Genomic DNA, 23,961 nt, shown 5'->3' on the forward strand with positions numbered 1-23,961 from the left:
ACTGTGCCCCTTACCCTTCTTCTGCAGTCTTTTGAAACTCAACAGTCAAGCCCAACAGTATTCAGAGAGAACTTTTATACATAGGAGGAAAATGCTCATCAGTAGACTGTCTGCGCTCCTGCATCCCATTGAGACGAAGCTATGCAGTTGAGAAGCAGAGCCCTTCAATATTGATCCACCTCTACAAAATACAAAAAAAGAAGAAAAAAAAAACAAGCCAGTTTTCAATATTTTGAGAGAGAGAACTGATGGCTGCAGAGGATTGGACCTCTGTAAGGCCAGCAGTGGAAGATAAACTGTCATGGAGTTTCAACCTGCCTGCAACACGGAAAACAAATACAGACCCCATCTCAGCAAAAAGTTGCAAAGCACACATAATTAGCTGATGTAACTGCTGGCCATTAGCGTTCACAGTTACAAGGACCTGGGCTGAGCTGAGCCGCCGTCCATCTGTTCCAGCCTGAGTCAAGGCTCTGCAAACTGTGGCTTCCAAACGACGTCCATCTGTTGCTGCTTGCTGTCATTTCTCCCTGATTGCAACCCAGCATGCACTCCGACGAACGCAAGGAACATGTCCTCGGGTTGTAGCTCCACTGTGTGCATTGATCAGAGCCGGCAGCAGGTGCTTTCTTGTGTCATATCGCGTTCGAATTGTGCATCTGTTGCGACTGTGATTGCTCGAAATGTTTCTAACAAGAGTGTTTGACAGGAGCATTTGGCTGAGGTGCGTCTTTGTGGAGCTGCCACCAGCTATTTGCTGGAATCCTAATCATTTCAGTTCTTACATATGTCTTTGTCAAATAAAAATCCTGTCTTTTCTCCCTTTTCCTACCGGCTACATGTTACCGAACCTTCTACAGATGCCCTCTTTACTCACAACCCCTTCCCTTGCATGTGAATCCTGAAGCCCTCCTGTCTTTTCCTTTACTGTTGTTCCCTGCTTCTCCTAGACATCACACACCTCTACCTCTCACTTTAGGCTCCGGCTGTCAGATGAGAACCCTGGACAGCGGGATTGGCACCTTCCCTCTCCCCGATTCTGTCAACCGGGCCAGCGGTCGCCACATCCCTAAATCTGAATCCAGCCCCGATGGGGTGACAGCCTGCTCGTCTGAGCTCAATCGGGATCCTCCCTCTTCCCACCCAGACCCCTCACAACCTGATGTGAAAGTGCCTTCCTTCCCAAAAACCCGCCTGCATGCCCCTACAAGCATGGGTCACTCCCTGTCCGACCCCAGTGTGACCTGCAGCAACAACGCACAAGACACCCAGAGCCGCCTGCCCAAATTAGCAACTTCAGGTAAGTCAGCACCTCGTTATATTCATCTGGTAAACTTTGTGTTTTGTGCAAATTAAAAAAGATTAGCATGCTAACACCTTGAACTACCTGTTGAATGTCAGCATGTTAGAATTGGCATTGTTAGCATGCTGATGTTAATGCTGCCAGGGCTGCTGGCATGGCTGCAGACTGTGGGAATTTTGTCTTTATTCTGAAGGTTTTATCTCTTAAAAGGGTAAAAAACTTTACTGAGGCGGCCTATATTTCAGGCATGGACTGAATTGATGCCATCTTTGGGTCCGATATCCAGCCCTTAATAATACAGTCCCAGAGCTAAGCATCTGTTCTTCCAATCGGAGTTTACCAAAGCAGCTAACACGAGAGCAATATTTGACTCTTCTAAGCAGTTTCAAGGCTCAAAGTGACAATGCTCTTTGTAGAAAGTCACAGAGCTACATAGCATCTAATTTTAAGGAAAATAAACCACCTTAGGCTGTCTAATAATACCTTTTTTTAAGTTGCAGCTTTGTTTGCTAAGACTCACCTTACTTGTTAGAAATATAAACCTGTGACTATATATGAAAATATTCAGTACTTGATGAATACATTTTGGTTCAACTCCTACAAATTGGGCAAAGAGAGATGTCTTTTCCAGCTAAGAATACATTGATTCTGAAAATACCTGTTATTTATGACCTTTGGGTTTTTATCACCAGGCCTTCAGAAAAACAGATGCTTTGCTCTGCGCACTTAATATACACAATATTCATCAGTGCTTGGTCTGTCTGTCCTCCATGGCCAGCTTCCACTAGCTAAAACCACATGGCACCCCATGAAGAAGAAGATCAATGCCTTTGCTTTCCAACCATGTTTCTTAATCAAGGCCAAAGAAGGAAGTAAATTGAAATGCATGTCTGTAAAAGCTGGTATAATAACTGCCAAGCCTGGAAAGCCTTCGGCAGCTTGTTTCAGAAGGTAAGTAAAATAGTGAGTGTCACTGTACTTTATATAGACACATCTTCCTCTGGAGTGCTCCAAGGCTCCAGACAAGCAGGCGAGAGCGAGCTGTTCAGTTTATTAGGCTCTGATTAAAAGAAGAACCTTGTTTGTTCAGCTAATTCTGAAGCTAATGCATCAACCCTGACATCTGATACTCAGCTGAAATGACAAAGGAGTCTGTGTGCTTACAGAAACTCATTCACGCATACCCTGAGGAAAACTTATAAATGCAATTAGATAAGCATGTCAGCACAGCCATAGATCATAAAGCGCCGTCTGCCTCCGTGTTCGGTGTGATGCACAGCAGAAAGGTGGTGGGGAGGATGCAATCTGATGGCTGATTAAAGCCACAATAACACCAAGGGATGCGCGATCACACCGGGGGATTTATGCTTACAGGACACTGGCCTGCATCTGATTCACCTCAGTGCTGCGGTGGCACTGCAGAGGCAGCAGTTTGAGAACCTTTTCTGTGCATCTTCATCATATGTTTCACCTCTATCCATTCTACCATCACACAGCTTAAGGATGCCAGAAAGGGAGCAATGTCTGTCACATTGTTCGCTTCCTAATAGGCCAGGGGAAGAGAGTGAAAGGATTTTTATGATCTCAATGCAGATTTTTCAGATGGAGTCAGAGCATCGGCCAAAAGCTGCCTGTTATTGTAATGCAGCTGCACATTAAAAGAGACAATTAAATTGGCGTCCGTCCGAGACAGCAGTAGGCAGAGCGATGATAAAGCAGCGATTTGTCATTCGAGGGCCGACAGCTGAAAGCTGCTCTATCTGAGCTGTGAGTAGACATGGCTGCAACAATCGCAGGGTGGACACCATTCATGTTTCATAGCTTGGATATTGTGCAGCATATAGGCAGAAAAATGGATGTGTGAGATGTGTTCGTCCTGCGTTGTCAACGCAATTGTCACTTTAGAGGAATTCAAATGCTGTTTTCTGTCGTCTCTATGTCATGTGGTGAATACAAGACGGATGCGTTTCTGCTTTTTACTGATTTACTTCCCAACTAACTTCCCTTTTGTCTCTTTTCACTTCCAGATGCAATCAGGACAAAGAGGTTGAGTCTCGGCGCTCCTCGCAGCAACGTCTCCGCGCAGGACAAAGAGAAAGAAACAGAGAAGAAGAAGAAAACCCAGGTTCACGACATGCCCGGTGTAAGTCTCAGCATTACAGTGTGCACATTGACCAAACAGCACATTAAGCTGGATTTATCCGGAATGGAGCATTGTCCCATTAAAACGTGGTAAACATGGTCAGTGACATGTTTACAGCTCTTAAAAAGTACTGGTCTTAAAAATACTGACTTAAATACACTGTAGTTCTGTCTTCAGCATGAGCAAAAGTGCCGCTGTGAGTTTTATGACTCATGTTTTTTAAACTGCGAACAGGAAAGAGCCCTGCAAGTGTGCACGTACTCGGGGAGCAGCAGCGACACCGAGACTGAACCCGAGGGAACCGGAAGCACTTTGGTCTCACCGCAAAGGACCCTGATCTACAGAGCCAAGAAGAGTGACTCAGGTATGGTTGACAATTTTAGCCGTCAACTAAAATTCAGTCCTTTTCAGTCACCTCTAAGCAAAGCAGCGGCAAATATCTGCATTTCCTGTGTTTCTCATGCTTTGCCACGATTCCTCCGTCCACAGTCGACCAGAACGAGGAGACCCTGAAGAGAAGCAGTGTGGAGAAATCCTTGTCAATCATGGACTACTACCAGCATGATGTGTTCTCACATCTGGAGAAGGACAGCAAGAGGATTTCCCAGTACAACTTGTTGCACAAAGAGTCATCCCTCGATGGCAAAGCAGGAGACAGACTCAGTGTGAGTATTAAAACAGCTCGTTGTTCACAGCTGATGGGTTTTACTCATAAAAGATGCTTTACAGGCACACTGCTGATTCCGATCAGGCATTTTATTGCTCCTTACACCCTCTTATGATATCCAGAAAGCTGTGCAGGCAGCTTACTCAGATATTCAGCATGTGCTGCTAATTGGTGTTAGGGATTCGTCTTTACTGTAAGTAAACAGACATTTTTCTGCAATATATTCAAGTTTTTGTTGCGTTATTGATCCTTTTGCCTCAATATACCATTTGAAGCAGATAATGAGGTGTGCCCTGCGTTGATTGTTCTAGAATAAATCAATTTCCTCATTTCATGGAGCCCAAAGGAGGCAGTTGAAAGGGATAAAAAGCCAGGCAGCTGCCTGGTGTAGATGTGTGCAACTTTACACAGTGTGAGGAGAATGTGTGTGAGGTGTTGAGAGAGCAACACACTGTCGCAGGGTTTGCATATTTTTTCTCTCCTCACAGCAGAGGCACAAAGATGAATTCAGTGAATTTTGACTGCTCCTGTGTGTCATAGTCTTGGGCAAGGAGACTTCTCAGATGGTCAGAGCGAGCTCCCGTTGAGCTGCAATGTCAGCTTTAGCTTTGAAACACTTCCTGAGGCACCAGCCGATTTGCTAAACTCCCAAGATTTTCTTTTCCACCACTGGAATTGTTTGCAGATTTCCACAGAAAAAGATGCCTAATTGCTTTCGATCGTCTCGCCCTCTCGTGTCAGCGGGTATTCGCCTATTAGTATTTAACGCCGCTGAATGACAAATGAGGATCAGAGACCATGAAATGGCCTCCAGCGTGCTCGGCCCGCCTCTGTGGGACAGCCAAACTCTCTCCTCTCTGCTCACTGCTGCCGCCCCTACACCCACCCTGACACAAAAATCCATATTTTGAAAAAATAAAAGAAATCTGAGTCAAGCTCAAAAAACAATTGTGTGTGAGAGGAGAGGAAAAAAAAATCTGAATTTATTCCGCTTTTATTTTGACCTTTGGTATCCTGGAACTCCACATCAGGATCAGATATAGACTATTTGAAAGCATTTACGCCCATAAATTAGAATAATTATGCAGAATTTTCGAGGTGGAATGTGGAATACGCTCACTGTGTCAGCTTTCATTCACACTATTATACATTAAGGTATTGTTTTATGTGACTGTACAAGGGCACCTCCTTCCGAGCCACTCTGAATGTGTCAGCATTATCTTTCATTATCTCCCAGAAAATGACAAATGTGGTTGAATGTTTTGAAAGTGAGCAAGTAAACAGCATTGCTGAAGTGTCCTTGACCAGCACTCGAGCAAGATCAAATTCCTCTCAGCTCCAAGAGTGTTTTCTTAAGACGACTCCACCATCTGACCTCCCCGAGCAAAAGAGAATTTCAACCATATTACTGTGTGAGGCAGAGTCTCAGCTTAACAAAACAAAGTTGAGTTCACTTCTACTGGAAGCGAGAATTGCGTGAAAAGAGATCTTTTTTTTTCTTCTTCGATCCGAGTCCCAGCGGAGGGGCGGGATGTTCGATGAGGCGCTGTGCAACCAAGCTGCAAGCACATCTCCATTAGCAGGCATGCAAGAGACAACACACGAGCAGTGGAGCTCTGTTTGTCTCATCCTCAAACCTGTCTGTCATTTAATTGGATGCGGTAGGCTACATTTCCGTGGGTGGGGGGCAGCCCAGGGTGCTTACAGGGACTAGAGATGAGAGGTCAAGAGTTGCTTCTGAAACAACCTGGAAACAAGTCCTGTCAAAACATTAGCCCCGCCAGTTCTGAGGTATTTATACTTCAGCACGTAGTTTTTTATGATACTTTACAATACTTGTTCTTTTTCATTCACATTTGTTTCTCATTAAAAACAAAAGATCGGTTTAAAAGCATGATGCAACATGGTTGAAAGAAGCGCCAATTTAAGCGACTGCAACCTTAAAAATTTGCTGAAACAGTGATGCATCTGAAAATGTTGCCAGTATTTACTGCATGTGCTCCCATGCATCTACTGTAAATGCCTCTTCCAGCAGAATGATGTCAGATACTGACACTCTAACTGCAGCTTGAGTCTGAAAACGCTGCCGATTCATTAAGAAAAGTTCAACCAATCTCCAAAGGAAATGATCTCACTTCCAGAATGTTCTGAGCATCTTCAAACTTTATCTTCAATAGTTCACATGTTGGAAACAGCCATTATCCCTTATTCTAACCCACTGTTAATATATATTTTGACAATTGGCTGTGAAGCAGCCGTAATGATGGATGACTGCTGTTGAACCCGCTTACCCTACATTATTCTTTTGAAAAAGACAATCCATCTGCGTGTCATCACCTCCTCACCTCTCTCAGCACACGTCCGTACCTGCGCGGCCGCTTCCCTTTTGTCGCCGCGCGGGAGCTTTTGACTCGGGAGACGCTGTCATTGGCGGCAGTTTGGGGAAGTTTGGTGGCTGTGTCAGTGCCCGGTGATTTAAGCGCCTTTAATAACCTTTCACAAACACTCAGGAGAGTGATGTAAAGCTCAGCAGCTCCCATCAGAGCCCTCACAGCCTGCACTGGCCTCCCATTCATCATCCTGACAGCACCTGACAGCCCTGCTAACGGCGGCCCCCGCCTCCTTCTCCCTCTATCCTCTCCTTCCTCCAAGTCTCTCCTCCTCCCTCGTGTCTTTCCTCGTCTTCCTCCCAGTTTTGCCTCTCTCTATTTCTGTCTCTCCTGTACAACTCTCTCCATCTGCTCTTCTCAGTTGACTTCTGCCTGTTTTCCTTCCCAAACTAACTTTTCTCATCTTTCCTGCTTACTCACTCTTTTCCTTTTCCTATTTCCATCCTTTGTCCGCACGCAGGAGAAGAAAATTGCTGCAGGAAAACAACATTAGAACTTGCGCCAAGGTGTCGCATCAGAGAAGTTAAAGGAATTCCTGGGGTTTATATGACCCGGCTCCAAAACTTGTGTACAACAAATCAGCATGCCCAGCATCACCCCGAGTGTGGACCAGCTTGTTACCTTGAGCAATGATTACGTGGTGAGGGAAAGGGAACATTTCAGTTGACATGCAATTTGAAATGGGCTGCAGGATAACCAAAACTATCCCAGTGTACAAATGAATATCAACAGCAGAAACACGCGCTCCCCTTGAATTGCTGTCAGACTGATAGAAAAGTCAGAGGGAGCAGACCCAGAAATTCACTGCCTCACCCCCATCAAATTATCCGCACGGTGATGACAGCAAAGACAAAAAACATCTGTATTTGAAATTCAGATTGTATAACTTTACGTCAAAATTCCAGCAGCTACAAAGAACTGCGGCAACTTTTCCTCCTAACTTGATCATGGCTGAACCCAATTTATTTGTTTTGCCCCCAGTAGATGCAAAACATCTTGCTATCATCAATCCAAGAGTGTGCAATCTGCATACTTTCAAATTTACTGAAATCTGACATGAATAGTTTCTATTAACCATTCAAAAGCCCTTTGGACAGCATCTATTACACTGATTTTCCAGCAGGTGGAAACTTTTTAAATGCTATTTTATGTTTTTTTAATCATTAAAATCAGTAATGCTTGATCAATTTCAGACCTGTTTCTATTGAGCTCAAGCCAAGTAACCAGCCAGGTTAAATTAATTCAATGGTGGATTACATGCATGCATTATTTCTTGTGAATTCAGTGTTTATGTGGGCAGTCTGAATCCACTGTGGGAACGGCAGACTCATAGGTAAAAAACATCATGGTAGACAGAGCAAAATACACAACAGCGGTGGGAAAGGAGAAAATGTGTCTTGCTTGAGTCACCAATAAAAGACCTTTTCAATAAGCTATTGTAGTGAGCAGGTCTAGTGAATTCAAGTTTGGGCAGCCCATTACTGACATGTGATGCAGAACCAATTGCCGATTTGGCCCCTCGTGTTTTCATGTGGGAAGCTCTCACTGAGACGTCTGCCTGCAGCCTGTGCAGCTATCATTTTGGCCGCACCTGCAGGTGGTACAGAGACCTGCGCCGGGAAAGTTCGATCTACTGGTAATTGTGTTCCTCCAAAATCAAATCCAATCAGCGATAAGACAGCTATTCCCTTTCTTTCTTCTTGTTTCCACCAAAATGAGATATGGGGGGGGGGCTGAGAGAGTCAGGACCTGAAGACTGTTCTTCACTGCCACAGAGCTCTGCTAATCTCTGATCCCCATCACGCGCTCTTTTCGAATCCCCGAGACCATAAAAGGTGAATTTTCATGGCTGACAGTAACGTGACATAAATATTACGATGTGATGAACAGCGGTGCGTGGGTGAAGTCAAATTAAACAAGTCTAATCTGCATTCATCACCTTAATTTGGGTTCAGCCTCCACACCTTCAGAAACCTACTCAACATTTGATATCGTATTTGAGTCGGTTGCCACCTTTGGGCACATTTTCCCTCTGACTTTTCTTTTGTTTCTGTCTTCTTTACAAATTTATCTGGATTGCGCCCGCTGAGGTCACATCAGTGCACATTAATGGCGTTCGGTGGGATTTTAGGGTGGAAGGTTGATTCCGCAGGGCACTGCTTTTGAGTTCAACCTCTGCACTTTTTGGAGAATGCAAACGATGAAAACTAGCTTTTTTTCTTTGATGCTTGCACACAAATTTCCATAAATCTCGGCTCTTTTGATAACACTTTGGATCGTCCTCACACAAGGATTCATACATTTCTTTTCCTCTGACAGAAGCCTCAACAAACCAGAATTTGCTCATTAGAGATGCTGCATTTTGACAAAGGAGGCTTGATTTCCTTCTCCTTCTCCGCCTTGTCTTGCTCTTGCAGTACGGCACTGATAGTTCTCATACTCTCTGGAGTCTGAGTCCTGCTGGTTTCATTCCAGCTGCCTAAATCACAGAGTAGTTTACACCTGGGTTGGCAGGTGAATGCAATTAACCAGCTGGTAGGAGAGGAAACCAACAAGGCTTCAGGCCCGCGAGGAACAGCACCGAGAACAACAATCACTATTGTTTTTACTCTCTCCACCTACACATGCAGCGTGACATACAGCTGAATGCAAAAACCTCATGCTGCTTTAATACAACTTGTCAGAAAGCATTAGAGGTAATGCGGGAAAGTAGGGAATATGAGATTACGTCACAATTTCTGGAATAACCAAGCCAGACAGAGAATATTGCAGATCCAAGGGTGAATCTTTTTTTCCTTTTATAAATTTTATTTCATTCCTGTGGAGAGGTGGCTGCAGCTTATCTGCAGTGCCCACTGACGCTGTCAAGGAAGGAAGACACTAATGCGGCGTGTCATATTGTTTAGACCTTAATTATGAGCAACTGAGTCAGGAAAGTCAGTCTTTGAGTTCCAAAGTAATTCCAAGTTGGAGATATTTGGAATTTCACCCAATTCAGTGGTGTGACTACAAGCATAGCAGTGGGGGTCTTGCCCTTCCCATAAAGCCCAGAATGTTACGCGGTGTAATCAAGGCCAGAACCCAAATTGCAGAGACTCAAACCAGGACTTTATTAGAAAACAAAGTACAACTAAAAAGCACCACGAGGGGAAAAAACTCAAAGTCAACAAACAAACAGAAAAACTCCAAAAGGGAGAGACAAGACTTACGAACGCTTGAAACAGAAATCACGCCCTAAACAAAACTGGCGGACAGCACAAAATCTTCCAATACACAATTTACAAAACTATGGACTAGAGAAGAAGGCTTGAGGACGAGAGACACGGGTGAACACGCTGGACTGAGGAATAGTCTGGCACAGGGATGATTGTGGACGGAGCATAAGAAGCCGGCTAATTGCCGATGAGCAGCAGGTGTGTCTCGTGTGCCTCGCCCCCGAGCCGAACGGCCCCGCCTCTCCGCACCGAGCCAGCTGAAGCAAAGGGAAAACAAGGGTCAATATAAATACAAAAAAGGCTGAACAAAACCCCAGACCATGACACAGAAGTGTTGCTGATGCAGCTGAGACTCGCCTTAAGATGTCAAGTGCATCAATACAAGTTATTCGAAATTAGTTTAAGAGAGATGAATGTGATGACAAATGCAAGCTTAGTCTGAATTTGATGCAGCAACAGGTTTTTGGAGTCTGGTCTGTCGATTATTGTACTGCAACATACTCAGGATTGCTTTCCGAGTGTTTGTCCTGATGGGTTGTTTGGACCCAAATGTGCAGAGACTCAAAACTGTTCTGTCTTCTGGCACGTTAGCTTGTCAGCGTGAGTTAAGCGACTCACAAAATGTGGCAACTTGATCAAGAAAACACCTACAGGACATTTTCAGCACGGCACTCTAGACTATATTACTGATGCGGTTTATGTGTTCATGCTTCTTGTGCAGAGTAGTTGTGTGTTTAGGTCTGAGGGGAGATACACCTCGCAGCAAAATGCTAAATGATCCAGGTCTAGAGCCTCCCTGGAGGTTGCCCTGACCCTCCAGCTATTCCTCTGTGTACTTACCCCTGCAAAAATACCTATGTAGATAACTGCTCCTCTCCAGGCTGGAGTTGCTGGAGGAAAATGCAGCTACCCAGAGAAATTTGTTTACAGCCTTTAAAGAGAGGTTTTCATGCTGATTGTGACAGTAACTAGCTCCCTAAAGTGCCTTTTGAGACAAACAGCAGAGGTCACTCAGAAGACTCAAATAGTCATAAACAAAAACCGAGTATTTTTAGCTTTCTGTGCTGTTTTGTTTGCCTCTGCAGACGTGGTTCGACTCGTGGGTCATTAGCAATGATGTGCCGTAGAGTCACGTGACAATGACTCTAAGCATAAAGCACCAAAGAAGCAGCTGGTTATGCAGGATTTTTGCACTTTTGCTGTTGAGTCTAATCACTGCTGAGTTGCCAAAAGCTATGTGCCCTTGAAAAGCCAACAGGCTCCGATGTGAAGGCGCGATCCGGTCTAGAGATAAGACCTGTAATAATAACATTTTCCCGTTCTAATATCTCCTGAACTGTCACGACTCCGGGTCACCCTAATCATTAGTGCATTCAGGATGAAACGGCTCCCGCTAATTGAGGCAGTGTTAACAGATAGCCGCTTTAGACGCGGCATTTCCCCTGAGTAACATATTCCCACGTATGCTAATTTATAAAGCGGACGGCCACAGGCTGTTCAAAAAAAATAATACATGATACAACACAGTTAATATAACAGGGAGAGTGGGTGAGCCCAGATGCCCAGAGATGCCTCCCTGCCAACACCCAAGACATACATTTGGTCCTTGAGCATGATAAAAATCTCAATATAGATAACTGTCATACTCTCAAGCGGCCTCAGTCTTATTGCTTTGTAGCACAACGGTGCAAATGAGATGAGTTACATGGTGCAACGTTACTTCTCTGCTTGGCATTGTGTGTCTGTCAGAGCAGCAGAAGCGAGTGTGGAGTTGCACGGATTTGAATTTTAGTCTGGAACAATGCAGTGATTTACGGTGCAGCATACATTTACCAGAGTCGAGCTGCAGCAAATCGTCCTTCTTCCCCATAAATTCACACGCTTTGTGCTCTCTGTTGATCTCCACAGAAGGAGATTCCCACGGAGAAGACGCCAGTCGGCACGAACCAGCCGGCCTCGCTCGACTTCTCCCTGGAGTCCCTGAACAAGCTGAACCACAGCAGCTCCGGCAGTCTGTACCCGGACACGGGCTCAGGCGGCCGCAGAGGTGACTGCCACACAGATGTGGGGAAGAGCAGGGAGGACTGTTGCAAGGCTGACGAGCCCTCCTCCTCCAGCTTCTCCAGCAAGCCCGGGGCAGATCCCGTGGGCTCCCTCAGTGACTCGCTGTACGACAGCTTCTCCTCCTGCACCAGTCAGGGCTCCAACGACGTGTAGGGCCTACGAGTACGACGGCAGGGCTGTAGTGCTAGAGTCCAGTCTGCCTCTGACATCTTGGACGTGTCAAGTTCTTGGCCACCTTTTTGAATTCTCTCCTTTTGTTTGGCTGTTGAAGGGTGCAGTAGACCCACAGAGTGGATTTGCAGGTAGATTTTCACCTCTGTTGAACCTCAAGAGCCTCCATAAATTTTTATTTTTAGACTTGGTTTGTTCTGGCTTTGATCCCAGCCCCTGGTCTCGATTCAAGCCCCGACTTCCACCTACTCTTGGAAATGACTCAGACTGGACTAGCGTGGTCTTGACTACAGCCCTGCCACGACAGGTGGAGCCCTGCCTTCGCTACATCCAACACGAAGCACTTAGTGGAGCCGGAGACACAAGGATGAAACCTGAACCCGAACACCAAACCAGGACTTTTACTCGTCTGACTCTGGATGTGGTGGACTGGACAGCAATACACAACGTTGTCTCATTGCAATTCTTAGTTATCTTTTCCCCCTGTGCTGGGGAACTTCTTATCATTGCACTGTAAGAAATACTGTACAGAGTTTGTAAGGAGTGTAAAGTGAACGATGTTTCAAGCAGTGATAAGCAGGGTGTCTCGGGAGCGACTCTAATGGGTAACATTGGTGTGAAGCTGCAACAAAATGCTTTGATTGCATTCCTGCTTGCAAGGTAACTAGATTTTAAACCTAAGGTGTCGTTTTATGTTTGCTGCTAAGGACGTTGCCCATTGAAGTTGCCCAAAAATTGCCCATGTGGAATCACAACACTAATAATAGACCTGGTTCAGCTTTGTCTACTTCTTTTCTGAAGCAATATTTTTAAAACTACATCACAAACAGGCTCACTTCTGTTCATTTTCACTCAGTTTTGTCGGTTAAACCTGTCGCCATTCTTGTCTCCATGTGTCATTTTGAGCAGTTATGCAGCCGATAACGGCAAACAGAACGGAGAATCATTCTTCAGGTGACATGAAAATAATCACCGTTCAGCTCACAAAACAGCTGATTCTCTCACGGTGTCAACAAAGGATTTTCTGTTTCCACGTGGTACATTAACTGATGACGGTGATTTTTCAGTGTCTGGCTGGTACACAATTACAGCAAACAACCAACTTTTTGGCTTGAATGCACCCAGTGTCATTGTTGGTAGCTCAGGGAACATACTGGACTCATGTAGATTGTAAGAATTGCAATGCAGGCATCAGGAAATGTTTGATAAATACAAAAAAAAAAAAAAAAAAAAAATCTTTTTTTTGAGTTCCTGATGCAAAACTCCAGAATCCAAACTCTCATATAGCATAACATACCTGAACTCTCCAAACCTCAGCTTTCCTCTCATAGTTGTATATTATGTTGTATATAGAAACTGCTATAAGTTAATATCAGAATGGGCATTGCTGATTGATATATGCAAATGGCAAAACAACAACAACAAAAAAAAAGATGTAAATTGTCTGCCAAGCATTCAACCAAGGTTTTAAGTCTACTGTTTGAACATGGCATGTATCTTTTCTTATGGAATTCTTTCGGGGTTCTTGTTTAAAAATCTTTATTTTGATCGATAAGAGCTAATACTAAAATATTTTATCACTTTATTTTAAAGACATATTTGAATTTTAGGTGAAGTTATGCCAAATCTCTCTCTGGAATTTGACCAGCTGGTGCTAATCAACAGAGCCGACTGTGTGTTTCAATTTTTCTATGAAACTGTTAATATTGTATGAAGAGAGTCTGAAGAGGACTTGTGTATTTTTCTAGATGTCCAGTATTTATACCCACATTTTGTACTGTCAGACTGTAGTGTGATTGTCATGCTTCACCTCTCTCCTTAAATGTTCCTGGTTCCTTTGTAAAGAGAAATGGTTACCAGCAGTGTTACTTTGGTAATTATTATTATTAATGTTATTGTTATTATTATTATTATTATTATTATTACTGTGTGCAATTTTGTCTGTTACACCAGACTTTAATGCTATATTTTATGTAACTATTTCCTAAATAAATATGAGAAACTATTTCCTATTTCAAATCGAGCTGCAAGGTGTGTGTGTGTGTGTGTGTGTGTGTGTGTGTGTGTGTGTGTGTGTGTGTGTGTGTGTGTGTGTGTGTGTGTGTGTGTGTGTGTGTGTGTGTGTGTGTGTGTGTGTGTGAGTGAGTGCTTATGTTCATTTTGGGCACATCCTCACGCATGCATGTGCATGTGCGCGCAGGCTTGCGTCACCAGGTGATTCATTTTTTTCTCCTTCTTTCAGTGTTGTAATAAATGTTTGGGAGAAAAAGCCGAAATGTTTCACCTCGAGGGCATCGCGTGTAATCACCGCTTCCCACTCACAATCTGTCAGCCGGAGTTGGAAGCTCAGAGCCGGCGACAGTTCGCTCCCAGCCTGCGCTCCGCTGCGGAGGGATTTATAACCATCAATCCCTTGATGGGTAATTATGTGCGTATAAATAAACGCAATTAGTTTATGCACGCTCGGATGATTTCTCTCTCTGTATGCCTCCACATAGCCTGCAGTAATACGCTCAATGTATTCTGTTGATAGCATCCAAACAGCAGCGGAATTAGATTATGTTGTAAGTGCAGGTTAAGGTATTGTGACATAAGGGGGAATGAAATTTCCTAAAAGTCAACAATAAGAACACTACAATACGGTTTAGGCTAAACATTCAATGAAGCCAGTCATTAAAGTCATTCATGTCAGAAAACCCCTGCCAGTGCGTTATCATAGAAAAATAAGGGGGAGATGAAATGTGCTCAAAGAAATATATTATCACAGCAACAGAGAGGAAGAAATAAGAAAAAGCCAAAGTCATTATAGGCAGCAAGTCCAAAAATACGATGAATGATGATGGAAAAAGGTCACAAAAAGCCCAGTATTTCAGAATCTACTATCATTATATGATTACTCAAAGCATGAAAGTGAATCGAAGTGGACAAGTGCCTAAAACCACAGTATTTAGAATTAGAGTCATTTTAAAGGTTAATCCATTGCGCGCACACGCACCTAGTCCTATTGTATAAGAACATAAGTTGGCCGCGTGTTTCTATGAATATACTGAACTTTTCGTAGCTCTCGCAACAGCAACATGAACAGAGAATTATAATTAAAATGTAGCCAATCATAACGGTGGAAAATGGCACATATCTGTAAACGCCTCATGCTGAATAGCCTGCCCATTATTCTTCTGTCATCGGTGCATGGAGGCAAACTGACTGAGATTATGAAAACGCCAACAGTGAGCCCCCGTCACGTGGTGCGCTTTATGATTTCTGCGCTCTGGGTTTGTCTCCAGTTGCGCAGGAAGAAGAGAGTCGCACTTTGCGGAGCTTTCGCTCTCACCTCAGCGAGCCAAGAGGATGAGCGCGTCCGTGTCTGGGCTTCCTCCGCGGCGCTTCGTCCTCCATGCCCCCGTCTGAAAGAGTTCATTTGGTCGGATGTTTCCCCTCCGAGCGTCATTTGGGAAAGAATGCGTCTTCTCGTTTTTGCGACTTTATGTGGAGTCCTTCTCGACGCAGGTAGGTGCAAGTTGGAGAGGCTGCGGCCGCGTTTCAGTCAGCGCGTGAGGGCACAGTTTGGAGCGCGCGTGCTCAGCTTGCATGCTACAAAACACGTGCGTATGTTGTACAAAAGGCGCTTATCATTTCTATCTACATTCATGCGCAACGGAGGGGGAATGCCAGATTCCAAAAAAAAAAAAAAAAAAAAAGATTATTTAACCTCGCTGCATCCATGAGAGATGTCAGACCATTTAATGTCTGGATAAACTGTTCCAAAATGACCACGACTTTATTTACGACGCAGAACTGAAACCTTTTGATAACTAGTTATCTGCGTATGTCTGTACCCGAGGTCGGACTTCCAGATGGGAGCAGAATATAAATATTTACTGGCTCGTACTTTTGGAAAAACGCACCATGGAAAAACCATGAACTGTCATTCCCAAAATGTTGCATGTTTGGTGCTGGTTTTACGCGCTGATGGAGCAGCGCGGTGCCGGACTCCGCTGCGCTGTTTTGGCACAGAGAGAATTCAAGCCTTTATCACCCTTAAACCTTATTTTCTAGGACTCATATTTCGATTTGTCTGGTAGGTGCGTTTGCTTTGAATGAGGGATTTTCCTCTTGCCAGTCCAAGTGTTGGCAAAGAAGGCGAAGATGCTGCTTATTTGTGCCGTTTTGCTCTTTTTGGACGCTCATGTGAGGAAATGATGCCACAGCTGTTCTTGCACCTGTCGATTTTTTGTTGTTGTTTTATAGTGCCTACAGTGATTATGGGAAATGTGATTGTGATTATTGGTTGTGCATTTGTTCTACACTCGAAGCTACAAAGATTCCTTTGTTTTTCCTTTTGTGGAGAAAATCAAATAGATTGAGAGCAAATTCCTAAAACTGATAAGTTGTGCTCACTGGATTCTGCCCTCCAGTGTGACAGATATTCTCCCCCAAAATAAGAAAGTTGCCTGTTATCACAGTCTTCCAGGTGATGGATGGAGGTTTCAGGCATGGGCTTGGTTTGAAGTAATTAGGCTGGAGTTGTGATTTTATATGTGGACCTTTATCAGATGCGTTTGATGGCGCTGTCAGAGTTGAGATTAATGTTTTGTGCCATTTCAATAATTACACCACTAATATACGTCAGAGTGGACGGATAGCCTGTGCGGGATATTTAGGAAAGAAGGTGCAAATGTGTTTCTTGGAAGTTTGTGATTGAGTGCCTCTGTGTGATGTTGCCATGATGATGATGTCATTCAGAAATAGTAATTGAACCTTGCAGCTTTATAACACTGATGTGTGGTAACAGAGAACTCCTTTTTATTGTCAGCTCTCAAAAAGTGGATAGACTCCACCATCACACACACGATGCAATGAGTTTCCAGTGAGAAGACGTCATGTGCATTGCACAGGGGAACTGCACAGCGAGCGTATTGTCTGCAAAAAGACTACAGACCATTTGATTTCCCATTTTAACAGCACCGGGATGTCAATTTAACCAACATTGAAAGCATCATTTTGAGTTGAATTCCTCCATTCTATGTCTCATAGCTTGATTCCTGCAGATGTTTTTGCATTTCCTGCAGGACCAGTGAATTACAGACAGATTAATGACGAGGTTTTAGGCAATAAGAAAAACTCATCCAGGAAGCTGTAAAGTTATCCAATAAAATTTACAAAAGCTGCGAGAAGCACTGCGTATTATCTTTATGAGAAGATGTGGCACTCACATTTTTATTTTCTGAGGCGGTGGGAATTCACGCAGGCAATCTCTGCATCGGCAGAGTGCATCAAGTCCCTCTTACTGCCTGTTTGTGTTGTAAATGGAGCTGTAGCACCTATAAAAATCCATGTGCTGAAAGGGGTTTTAAAGGGACCCCTGTGTGCTTTGTTGATTTGTTTCTGGTTCTTTACAGCTTATTTTCACCGAAATGTGTGAATCTATAACCTCTCTGCTGACACTCATGAGACGACCAATAAAAACAGCTGAAAGGCACCTCAGATGAGACCTGGCGAAAGACTTTCTTTTGTTGCTTTATAAAGGCACAAAACCTCGGCACTGCCCTCCTGCCAGCGGGCGTAATGTCACAACACGGTGCAGAAGATAGAGAACATGACAGTGCACTCTCATGAGGGGCCATTCATCTTGTCTGCAGCTGCAACACCATCACAGGCACAAAGCAAAGAAAAGCCTTGACGACATAAAGAATGTACAGATTTGATAGCATTTCATCTTTAAACACAACAACTTCACAGTTTGAAAATTTTCAGATCTTCACTTATTTGCTTTTTTGCTGAGAGTCAGATCAATACTCTCATGTGTGTCGCCTCTAGTATCTTTAGTGAGCAGCTATGCTAAGCTTCTTTGCTAACCCGTTGTTGTTTTTACTTTTTGCCTTTTGTGCAAACAGCAGCAGCTGATAGCCATGCTATCTGTTTCCCTCTGTTTACAGTCTGTATGCTAAGCTAAGCTAACTGTGCCTTGCTGTAGCTCCTTATTTACCGCACAGGCATGAGAGCGGCATCAATCTCATCTCAACAGACCAATTTTTTTCCTTATGTTGTATTCACCTATTGAATGTCTGCAACACCACGAATGACTGAATGTCTTGCACTCTATTTCCTGCGTGGTGCAGGAGATGCCCTTCAGATCCAGTGCTACCAGTGCGAGGAGATGAAGCACAATGACTGCTCCACACCGGAGTACATCGTCAACTGCACTGTCAATGTACAGGACATGTGCCAGAAGGAGGTGCTGGTCAAACCTGATGGTAAGGGGCACTTTACGGTAAATCTGGATGCAGGGCCATGGTAGGTCTCACTGCCCATACGCTTCGTATGATCTCAAACATTGAAGGACACTGTGAGACACATGTCAAAGGTATTTTGGTGCTGACATGGATCTAGATTGAGTTATTTTCTCTTATGCGTCCTTGGTGGAGGTATAGGCCCTCTTGGTTTTCATATTCCTTGATAGGATGGAAAGCAGAGTCAGTGAAGATTTATAGTTGAGGGTGTAAAAGCCCAGGCAGGGTCAGCCAAAAGTATCCAAGCTCCTATTTATCTGCAGAAGAAAGGTGACCGTCTGGAAACCAGAGACGGAGCTGAACACGACGCTCAGGAGGTGCAAAACCTCTGAGCAGAAAGTTTTATGTCTTTGCCATTCAGATCAGGGAAGAAAGATTATTATCTTGACGTGTAACAGGACAGAAAATTACCATGAGCTGAGATGCTGCTGTCAACAAGATTGCCTTGAAAACAGAAGGTCAAAAAAATACCACTTTAAAAAGATTTTTGCTGTAATATGAAAAATATTTGTGTATTCTAGTCATGCAAACGCAGCATAAACAACAAATTAAATCAGCTGTGGTGTTTAGCTGTTTGCATTGTCTCTCTTGCTGTTAAAATGACAAACAGGACAGAAAATCCTCCCTTTTTCCTCCCTCCACACACCTTTTAATCCTCATGTGTGTGACTTAGTGACCCAGCCAAGGAGGCTGAGCAGGTCAAAACAATCTCCTGTGATTTTCAGCATAATAGACATTGTTATCTGTTATTTTGCTCCTTTCCTCGCCTTCAAAGGCGGAGGGAGAAGCATTGATTGATGTGTGGATAGACCCGCTGTGTTGCAGAAAGCACGCCGGTGGTGCATCGCCGTGTAATGCATCATTTTCCCATGCTGTGTAAAACCAACGCATTATAAACCTACACAAACCAATGCAAGGCCCTCCATTGTTTTTGTGTTCAGGCTCACTTTTACATGAGGAATGTTGGTGCTGCATGTCGCTCTGAAGACCCCAGCAAGCTAGCCTATCTCGCTGGATGACTTTATTTGGCTCATTCGTCAAAAAGGAGACTTTCCCCCAGCTGCCTCTGACACAGCATTAGATTAGCTTTGCACTGCGTTACAGAAATAAAATGGTTCAGCCTGGAGGGCGCCAACTAGACCGTTTACGAAAGAGTTGAGAGGTTCCAGCTCATGGAACTACCATTAGCTTAATTAGCCAGCTAGCAAGGCTACAGGTAACTGTAAGTGTATAAGTTTTGGTCACAATTAACTGGATGTTTGCAGGTTCAGTGCCTGCAACAGTAGCATTCTGGGATGTCCTTGACTAAACCTGCAGGGCCACAGATGTTCATTTTATGCTTTGCCTGCAGATGCATTCACAGAGCGCCAATGCATTCTGCAGAAACACAAAGACTACCATGGATGAAGAATGCTCAGCTTTACATATTTCTCCTCCACTCCACTGGAACATTCTGCCCACAGCGATTGAATTTATCCGAATTTGATTTCATCGAAACTTTTTTCTTGTCCAGTGAGGGGAAATTTCATTTGCAGACAACAGACAACACAAGAAAAATAACACAATAAGAATGCCACATAAATGATAAAACACACGCTGTACCATGGAAACGCTTTACAAATAACAGCAGTGTACAGCCTGCCAGATGGAGAAACATCACTTGATAAGGGAGTCAGTGGCCCTGGAGTGCAATAAAAAGTTCCAGCACTACAGAATATGAGCTTTTCTTCTGCATACAAATTGTAGTAACATATATCACACTGACAAATATCAGTTAATATAAAGAGCAGACAAAATGTCAATAGCTGCATCGTCCTATAGTGCAATAAAAAAAGCAGTAGCATTACAGAAGGCTCTTATACTTAACATCTTCTATCTGAGCAATCTAATTACAGCAGGGGAAATTCTGATGTGATATGTTGCAGCATGCCCAACGTCTTAAAGCTACAGTAGATGGCAGGCCAGTAACTGTGTGTGGACACAGAAATTCAGAGAATACAGTTTGTTTGTTTGTTTGTTGCAGGAATACATTATCGGAAATCCTGCGCCTCCTCCGGGGCTTGCCTCATCGCCTCCTCAGGCTACCAGCAGTTCTGTACCGGCAGGCTGAACTCAGTCTGCATCTCCTGCTGCAACACCCCGCTCTGCAACGGGCCCAGGAGGAAGCGTCCCATCCCGTCGGCCGCATTGTGCAGCCCACAGACGAACTGGCTGCTTCTCCTCTTCCTCACCTTCCTCCTGCAGCTGCTGATGCTCCCTCCTGTGACGTAGACTGAGGTTCCCTTCACGTCTCCACTGTACAGTTTGTTTGTCTCACATTTTTGCTCTTGATTTTGGTTCATCTGGGCTCACGCTGCGCAGGTAGAAGGTCAAAAGGCCGAATTTTAGCAACTAGTCCTCCTGCAAGGTTTGAGAATTTGGCAGCAGGAGTCAAATCCAATCATGTTGGACTTGAAGCTTCAGCTAAACAGACTTGTTTGCACTTTTTGCTGATGGATAGTGGACCCCAACAAATAGATTTCGCTGCATCCCAGCAGCAATGAGCATGTTCAGAGGTGAGGGGATTTCTGATTTTGGGAAATATGCTGAATGCCTGTGTAGTGGATTGTCTGATGAGAAGATTGATACTACTGTTAAATGTAAGGTTGTTTGCTTAGCTTAGCACAAAGACTGAAAACAGATGAAAACAGCTAGCCTGGCTACCAGTTTACACCATATATTGTCATTTAATCCGCACAAAAAATAATAATTCATTGTTTTATTTGTGGTCCAGTGCTGAGGTATTTCTGGGAACAGTTGCCTGGCAACCACTGATGACTCCAGGAAGTTGCGATTACAACAAATTAGATGTAATTTGTTTATATAGCTTATTTAGTGAGCTTGGAGGTGTCCAGCCAGGCTAGCTGTGTTCATCTTTGTGCTAATAAGCTAAGCTAACCAGCCGCTTGCCTCATATTTAATGCATTGGAGAAGAATCAGCTTTTTCCCCAAAATGTTCAACTATTCCTTTAAGGGAAATCTAGAGCATACAATGATACTTTAGACAATAGTGTGCTTCCAAAGATGAATTGTCATCGAGCCAGGCCTAATCACCCGACATCTGTGCCTGAACTTACTAAATGTTCTTGTGGCTGAATGGGAGCAAATCCCTGCAGCCAGATTCCAAAATCAGCTGGCATATTTCCCAGAAGCCTGTTAAAGCAGCGTATTAATGTCCATTTGGAATGAGATGTTCAACAATCTCATACGGATGTAACGCCGGGGTGTCCATGTAGTGCAGCTTGCAACAGACCAACACTTTCAGGCATCAGTGCAGTCAACGCACTGAAAACCACTCCAGAATTGTGCACCAAAACATGTGAACACATTGCCTTGAAGGCTGAATGAAGACATTTCCTGTCCCTTTCCGTCACAGGTTTACCTTGGAGCTTTGACCTGCGGTCGCTGCCGTGATATCCTGAAATGAAAGAGCAGCTCTGGACACCACACTGGCTTTATCTTCTCAGCGTCATGAAAAAAAAAAAGTTCATCTGATCGACATAACACAGAGAATGACACTGGAAAGCTGGAGAGGTGGAAGCACGGCGAGCTTTTCTGAATCATGTATTGTTCCTGCTGCTGGGAGGAGGACCATCCAGCCTGCAGCAGAGGCGTCTCTCAATTTCTTTGCTTTTTGTGAAGTGGAGCGTTTTGTGAAGAACCTGCTCTGAAGTTATTTTCTGGTTATTACTCGCTGTAAAAGCTGCTGGTTGGAGTCCTTGTAGAAAGTGATATTTTTCAGCTTTTATTTTGTGGGCTCTGTTTGATCGATGGTTTAAAACAGCGCTATTAGTTCTCTTTCTTGTTGATGCTGTCGCTTTGTCGCTCAGAACAGACAGATTCACATATTTTGAATTGATTACGACAGAACTGACATTATGGACCCAAAATACATGTATTTTCTTGATATGTTATGATGAAGGCAGTGCTTGGATTCAGGCAAATAAGAAGGGTTCTGCAAGGGTCTCTTGCAGCATATTATCTATCATATATATGCATATTTTCCCCTGCTGCACAATATTAATTGACATTTTACTACTTGGCATATTGAAGATGTTGAAATGGTTTTTGAAGGCCTGTTCGTGTTGTTGCTTCTTCATCCTTAATCAGAAGACTTAAAAGCTGACTCTTAAAAGCTGTGGTACAAGAAGCTGATTAGATATATCAATTAGACATGATTTTTCCATCTGTTTCTTTGTGAAATCGACTTCGTGCAAAATAGGAATAAGCTGTAAGCACAAATGGACTCTTGCTGGAGAAAAGCTTCAGGTGATATCAGCCATATTTCCCTTAAAGTTTTGATAATTTTGGCACTTTAAATTAAACATATGCTCAAATCAGAACTAGTATTGCATGTAGCCAATGCTGTCGACCAATTATTGCATTTTATAGTCTTCACCAATGAAATTTGACTTGTTCCTATTTGCTTCCAATTTGTTTATTTTAAGTTCTGTTTTACAGCTTTTTACATTTCATTGCTTTTTCTGGACCTGTACAGTATTTATATGTGGTGAGTGTGCTGGAGATGACAACCACAATGCAGACATTCTCTGACTGTGTTTTAATACCACACGTGAAGGATTAAAGGTCGAGAGCAGAGCAAAAAAAAAAAGGCAAGAAAGTGCACTGAGGTTCCACAAAATTCTGACCATATTGTTTTCACATTAAAAACGAGGCTGTGTGTTGACTCATTCCAGAGCGTCGTGTGACCGTTCTGGAGACAGAAAAACGAGACGGACCATCTGATAAATGTTCATGGCAATTTTTTGACCGGTCTTCTGTGAAGAGTAACGCTGTATCCTGCTGCTGTGTGATGTAAATAAATGTTGAAGAAAAAGTGACTCATCCTGTGGCTACATGGCGTCCTTTCAGAGCGTCTCCATCATGAGTTTCACTGCGGCTAACGTTGAACAGCTTACATTTCACCCGCTGAAGTTTAACCTAATTAAAGAGATTATTTTTGCCTCTGGAGCGACACATTAACACCTCAATAAAACTTAAACTGAACTAAACATTCATGAATTATTCACTGATTATTGGAGGCTCTGTTTTCCATAGAAATGTGTATTCTTTCTTGTATACATGTATACATGTATCTCTTTTCAGCATGTTTTGCTGACTCGCAGTGCTTTGAATAAAAGACTCTTGGTAATCCCGGCAATTAAGTAGACTTAATTAATTAGCAGTATCCCAGTGAACATTGCTCCATTTCCCTGTGCAGTAATTAGCACCAAATTAGGTCCAACCTACCAAACCTGTGAAATCTAAGAAATAGCTTTGAACACCTTTTCCTTTGTTATAAAAGTAGCAAAAGGCCACATTTGCATGAGTTGGAGGCAGTGTTTAAATCACAAGAGGCATTATTTGACTGTCCACATCTCCACATTCACCTCGCCTCAGATAAAATGCATGAACATTTGGGCTTTTGGAGACAAGGGATGACATTATTTGACTCTCTAGGAGATGAAATCCACCACTGCAGGTGGTCCCTGGGAGGTTATTTGGCCCTAAATGCTTTCTCTGTGGCTATAACCTTCACACAGCCCAGCTAAAGACAGCATGGAACCAGTGTTTTATTGAATTAGCTGCATTTCAGTAAGCTACCATCACTCAATTACTCCTCTATTGATTATTTTGTGCTTTGTGCAACCTCTGTGGCTTTACAAATTACCATGCGTT

The 23,961-nt window shown here is 43.6% G+C and overlaps 2 protein-coding genes across 8 annotated transcripts in view; both read left to right on the plus strand.

Moving 5' to 3' along the window:
* LOC139327746 (nck-associated protein 5-like) overlaps positions 1-13,966 on the plus strand; it is a 127,613-nt gene extending 113,647 nt beyond the window's left edge. For all 3 annotated transcript variants that reach the window (XM_070957687.1, XM_070957689.1, XM_070957690.1), the window contains 5 exons: positions 980-1,300; positions 3,331-3,446; positions 3,681-3,810; positions 3,936-4,111; positions 11,627-13,966. In XM_070957687.1, the coding sequence (XP_070813788.1) occupies positions 980-1,300; positions 3,331-3,446; positions 3,681-3,810; positions 3,936-4,111; positions 11,627-11,935 (1,052 nt within the window). In that variant the 3' untranslated portion in view covers positions 11,936-13,966. The remainder of the gene's footprint in view (positions 1-979; positions 1,301-3,330; positions 3,447-3,680; positions 3,811-3,935; positions 4,112-11,626) is intronic.
* A 1,160-nt stretch (positions 13,967-15,126) lies between these two features.
* LOC139328014 (ly6/PLAUR domain-containing protein 1-like) lies at positions 15,127-23,441 on the plus strand. 5 transcript variants are annotated; one of them, XM_070958127.1, is made up of 5 exons: positions 15,231-15,460; positions 18,073-18,207; positions 20,267-20,899; positions 21,142-21,587; positions 21,633-23,111. In XM_070958127.1, the coding sequence occupies exons 1-3, from the start codon at positions 15,412-15,414 to the stop codon at positions 20,512-20,514; spliced, it is 432 nt and encodes a 143-aa protein (XP_070814228.1). In that variant the 5' UTR covers positions 15,231-15,411; the 3' UTR covers positions 20,515-20,899; positions 21,142-21,587; positions 21,633-23,111. The 5 variants fall into 5 exon arrangements, with proteins under 5 accessions (XP_070814225.1, XP_070814223.1, XP_070814228.1 ...); XM_070958124.1 differs by lacking the exon at positions 21,142-21,587 and having other exon boundaries at positions 15,127-15,460; positions 20,267-20,520; positions 21,659-23,441; XM_070958122.1 differs by lacking the exon at positions 21,142-21,587 and having other exon boundaries at positions 15,138-15,460; positions 20,267-20,540; positions 21,659-23,441.
* The last annotated feature ends 520 nt before the right edge of the window (positions 23,442-23,961 follow it).

This window comes from Chaetodon trifascialis, chromosome 24 (assembly GCF_039877785.1).
Source record: "Chaetodon trifascialis isolate fChaTrf1 chromosome 24, fChaTrf1.hap1, whole genome shotgun sequence".
Taxonomy (NCBI): Eukaryota; Metazoa; Chordata; class Actinopteri; order Chaetodontiformes; family Chaetodontidae; genus Chaetodon; species Chaetodon trifascialis.

What these genes read in the sequence shown, in the direction of transcription:
- LOC139328014 (XM_070958124.1), top strand. Translation starts at nt 15,166, where the DNA reads ATGAAAACGCCAACAGTGAGCCCCCGTCACGTGGTGCGCTTTATGATT. An exon ending in TGGAGTCCTTCTCGACGCAG is followed by an intron (nt 15,461 to 18,072) that starts GTAGGTGCAAGT and finishes TGCGTGGTGCAG; the next exon opens with GAGATGCCCTTCAGATCCAG. An exon ending in GGTGCTGGTCAAACCTGATG is followed by an intron (nt 18,208 to 20,266) that starts GTAAGGGGCACT and finishes TGTTTGTTGCAG; the next exon opens with GAATACATTATCGGAAATCC.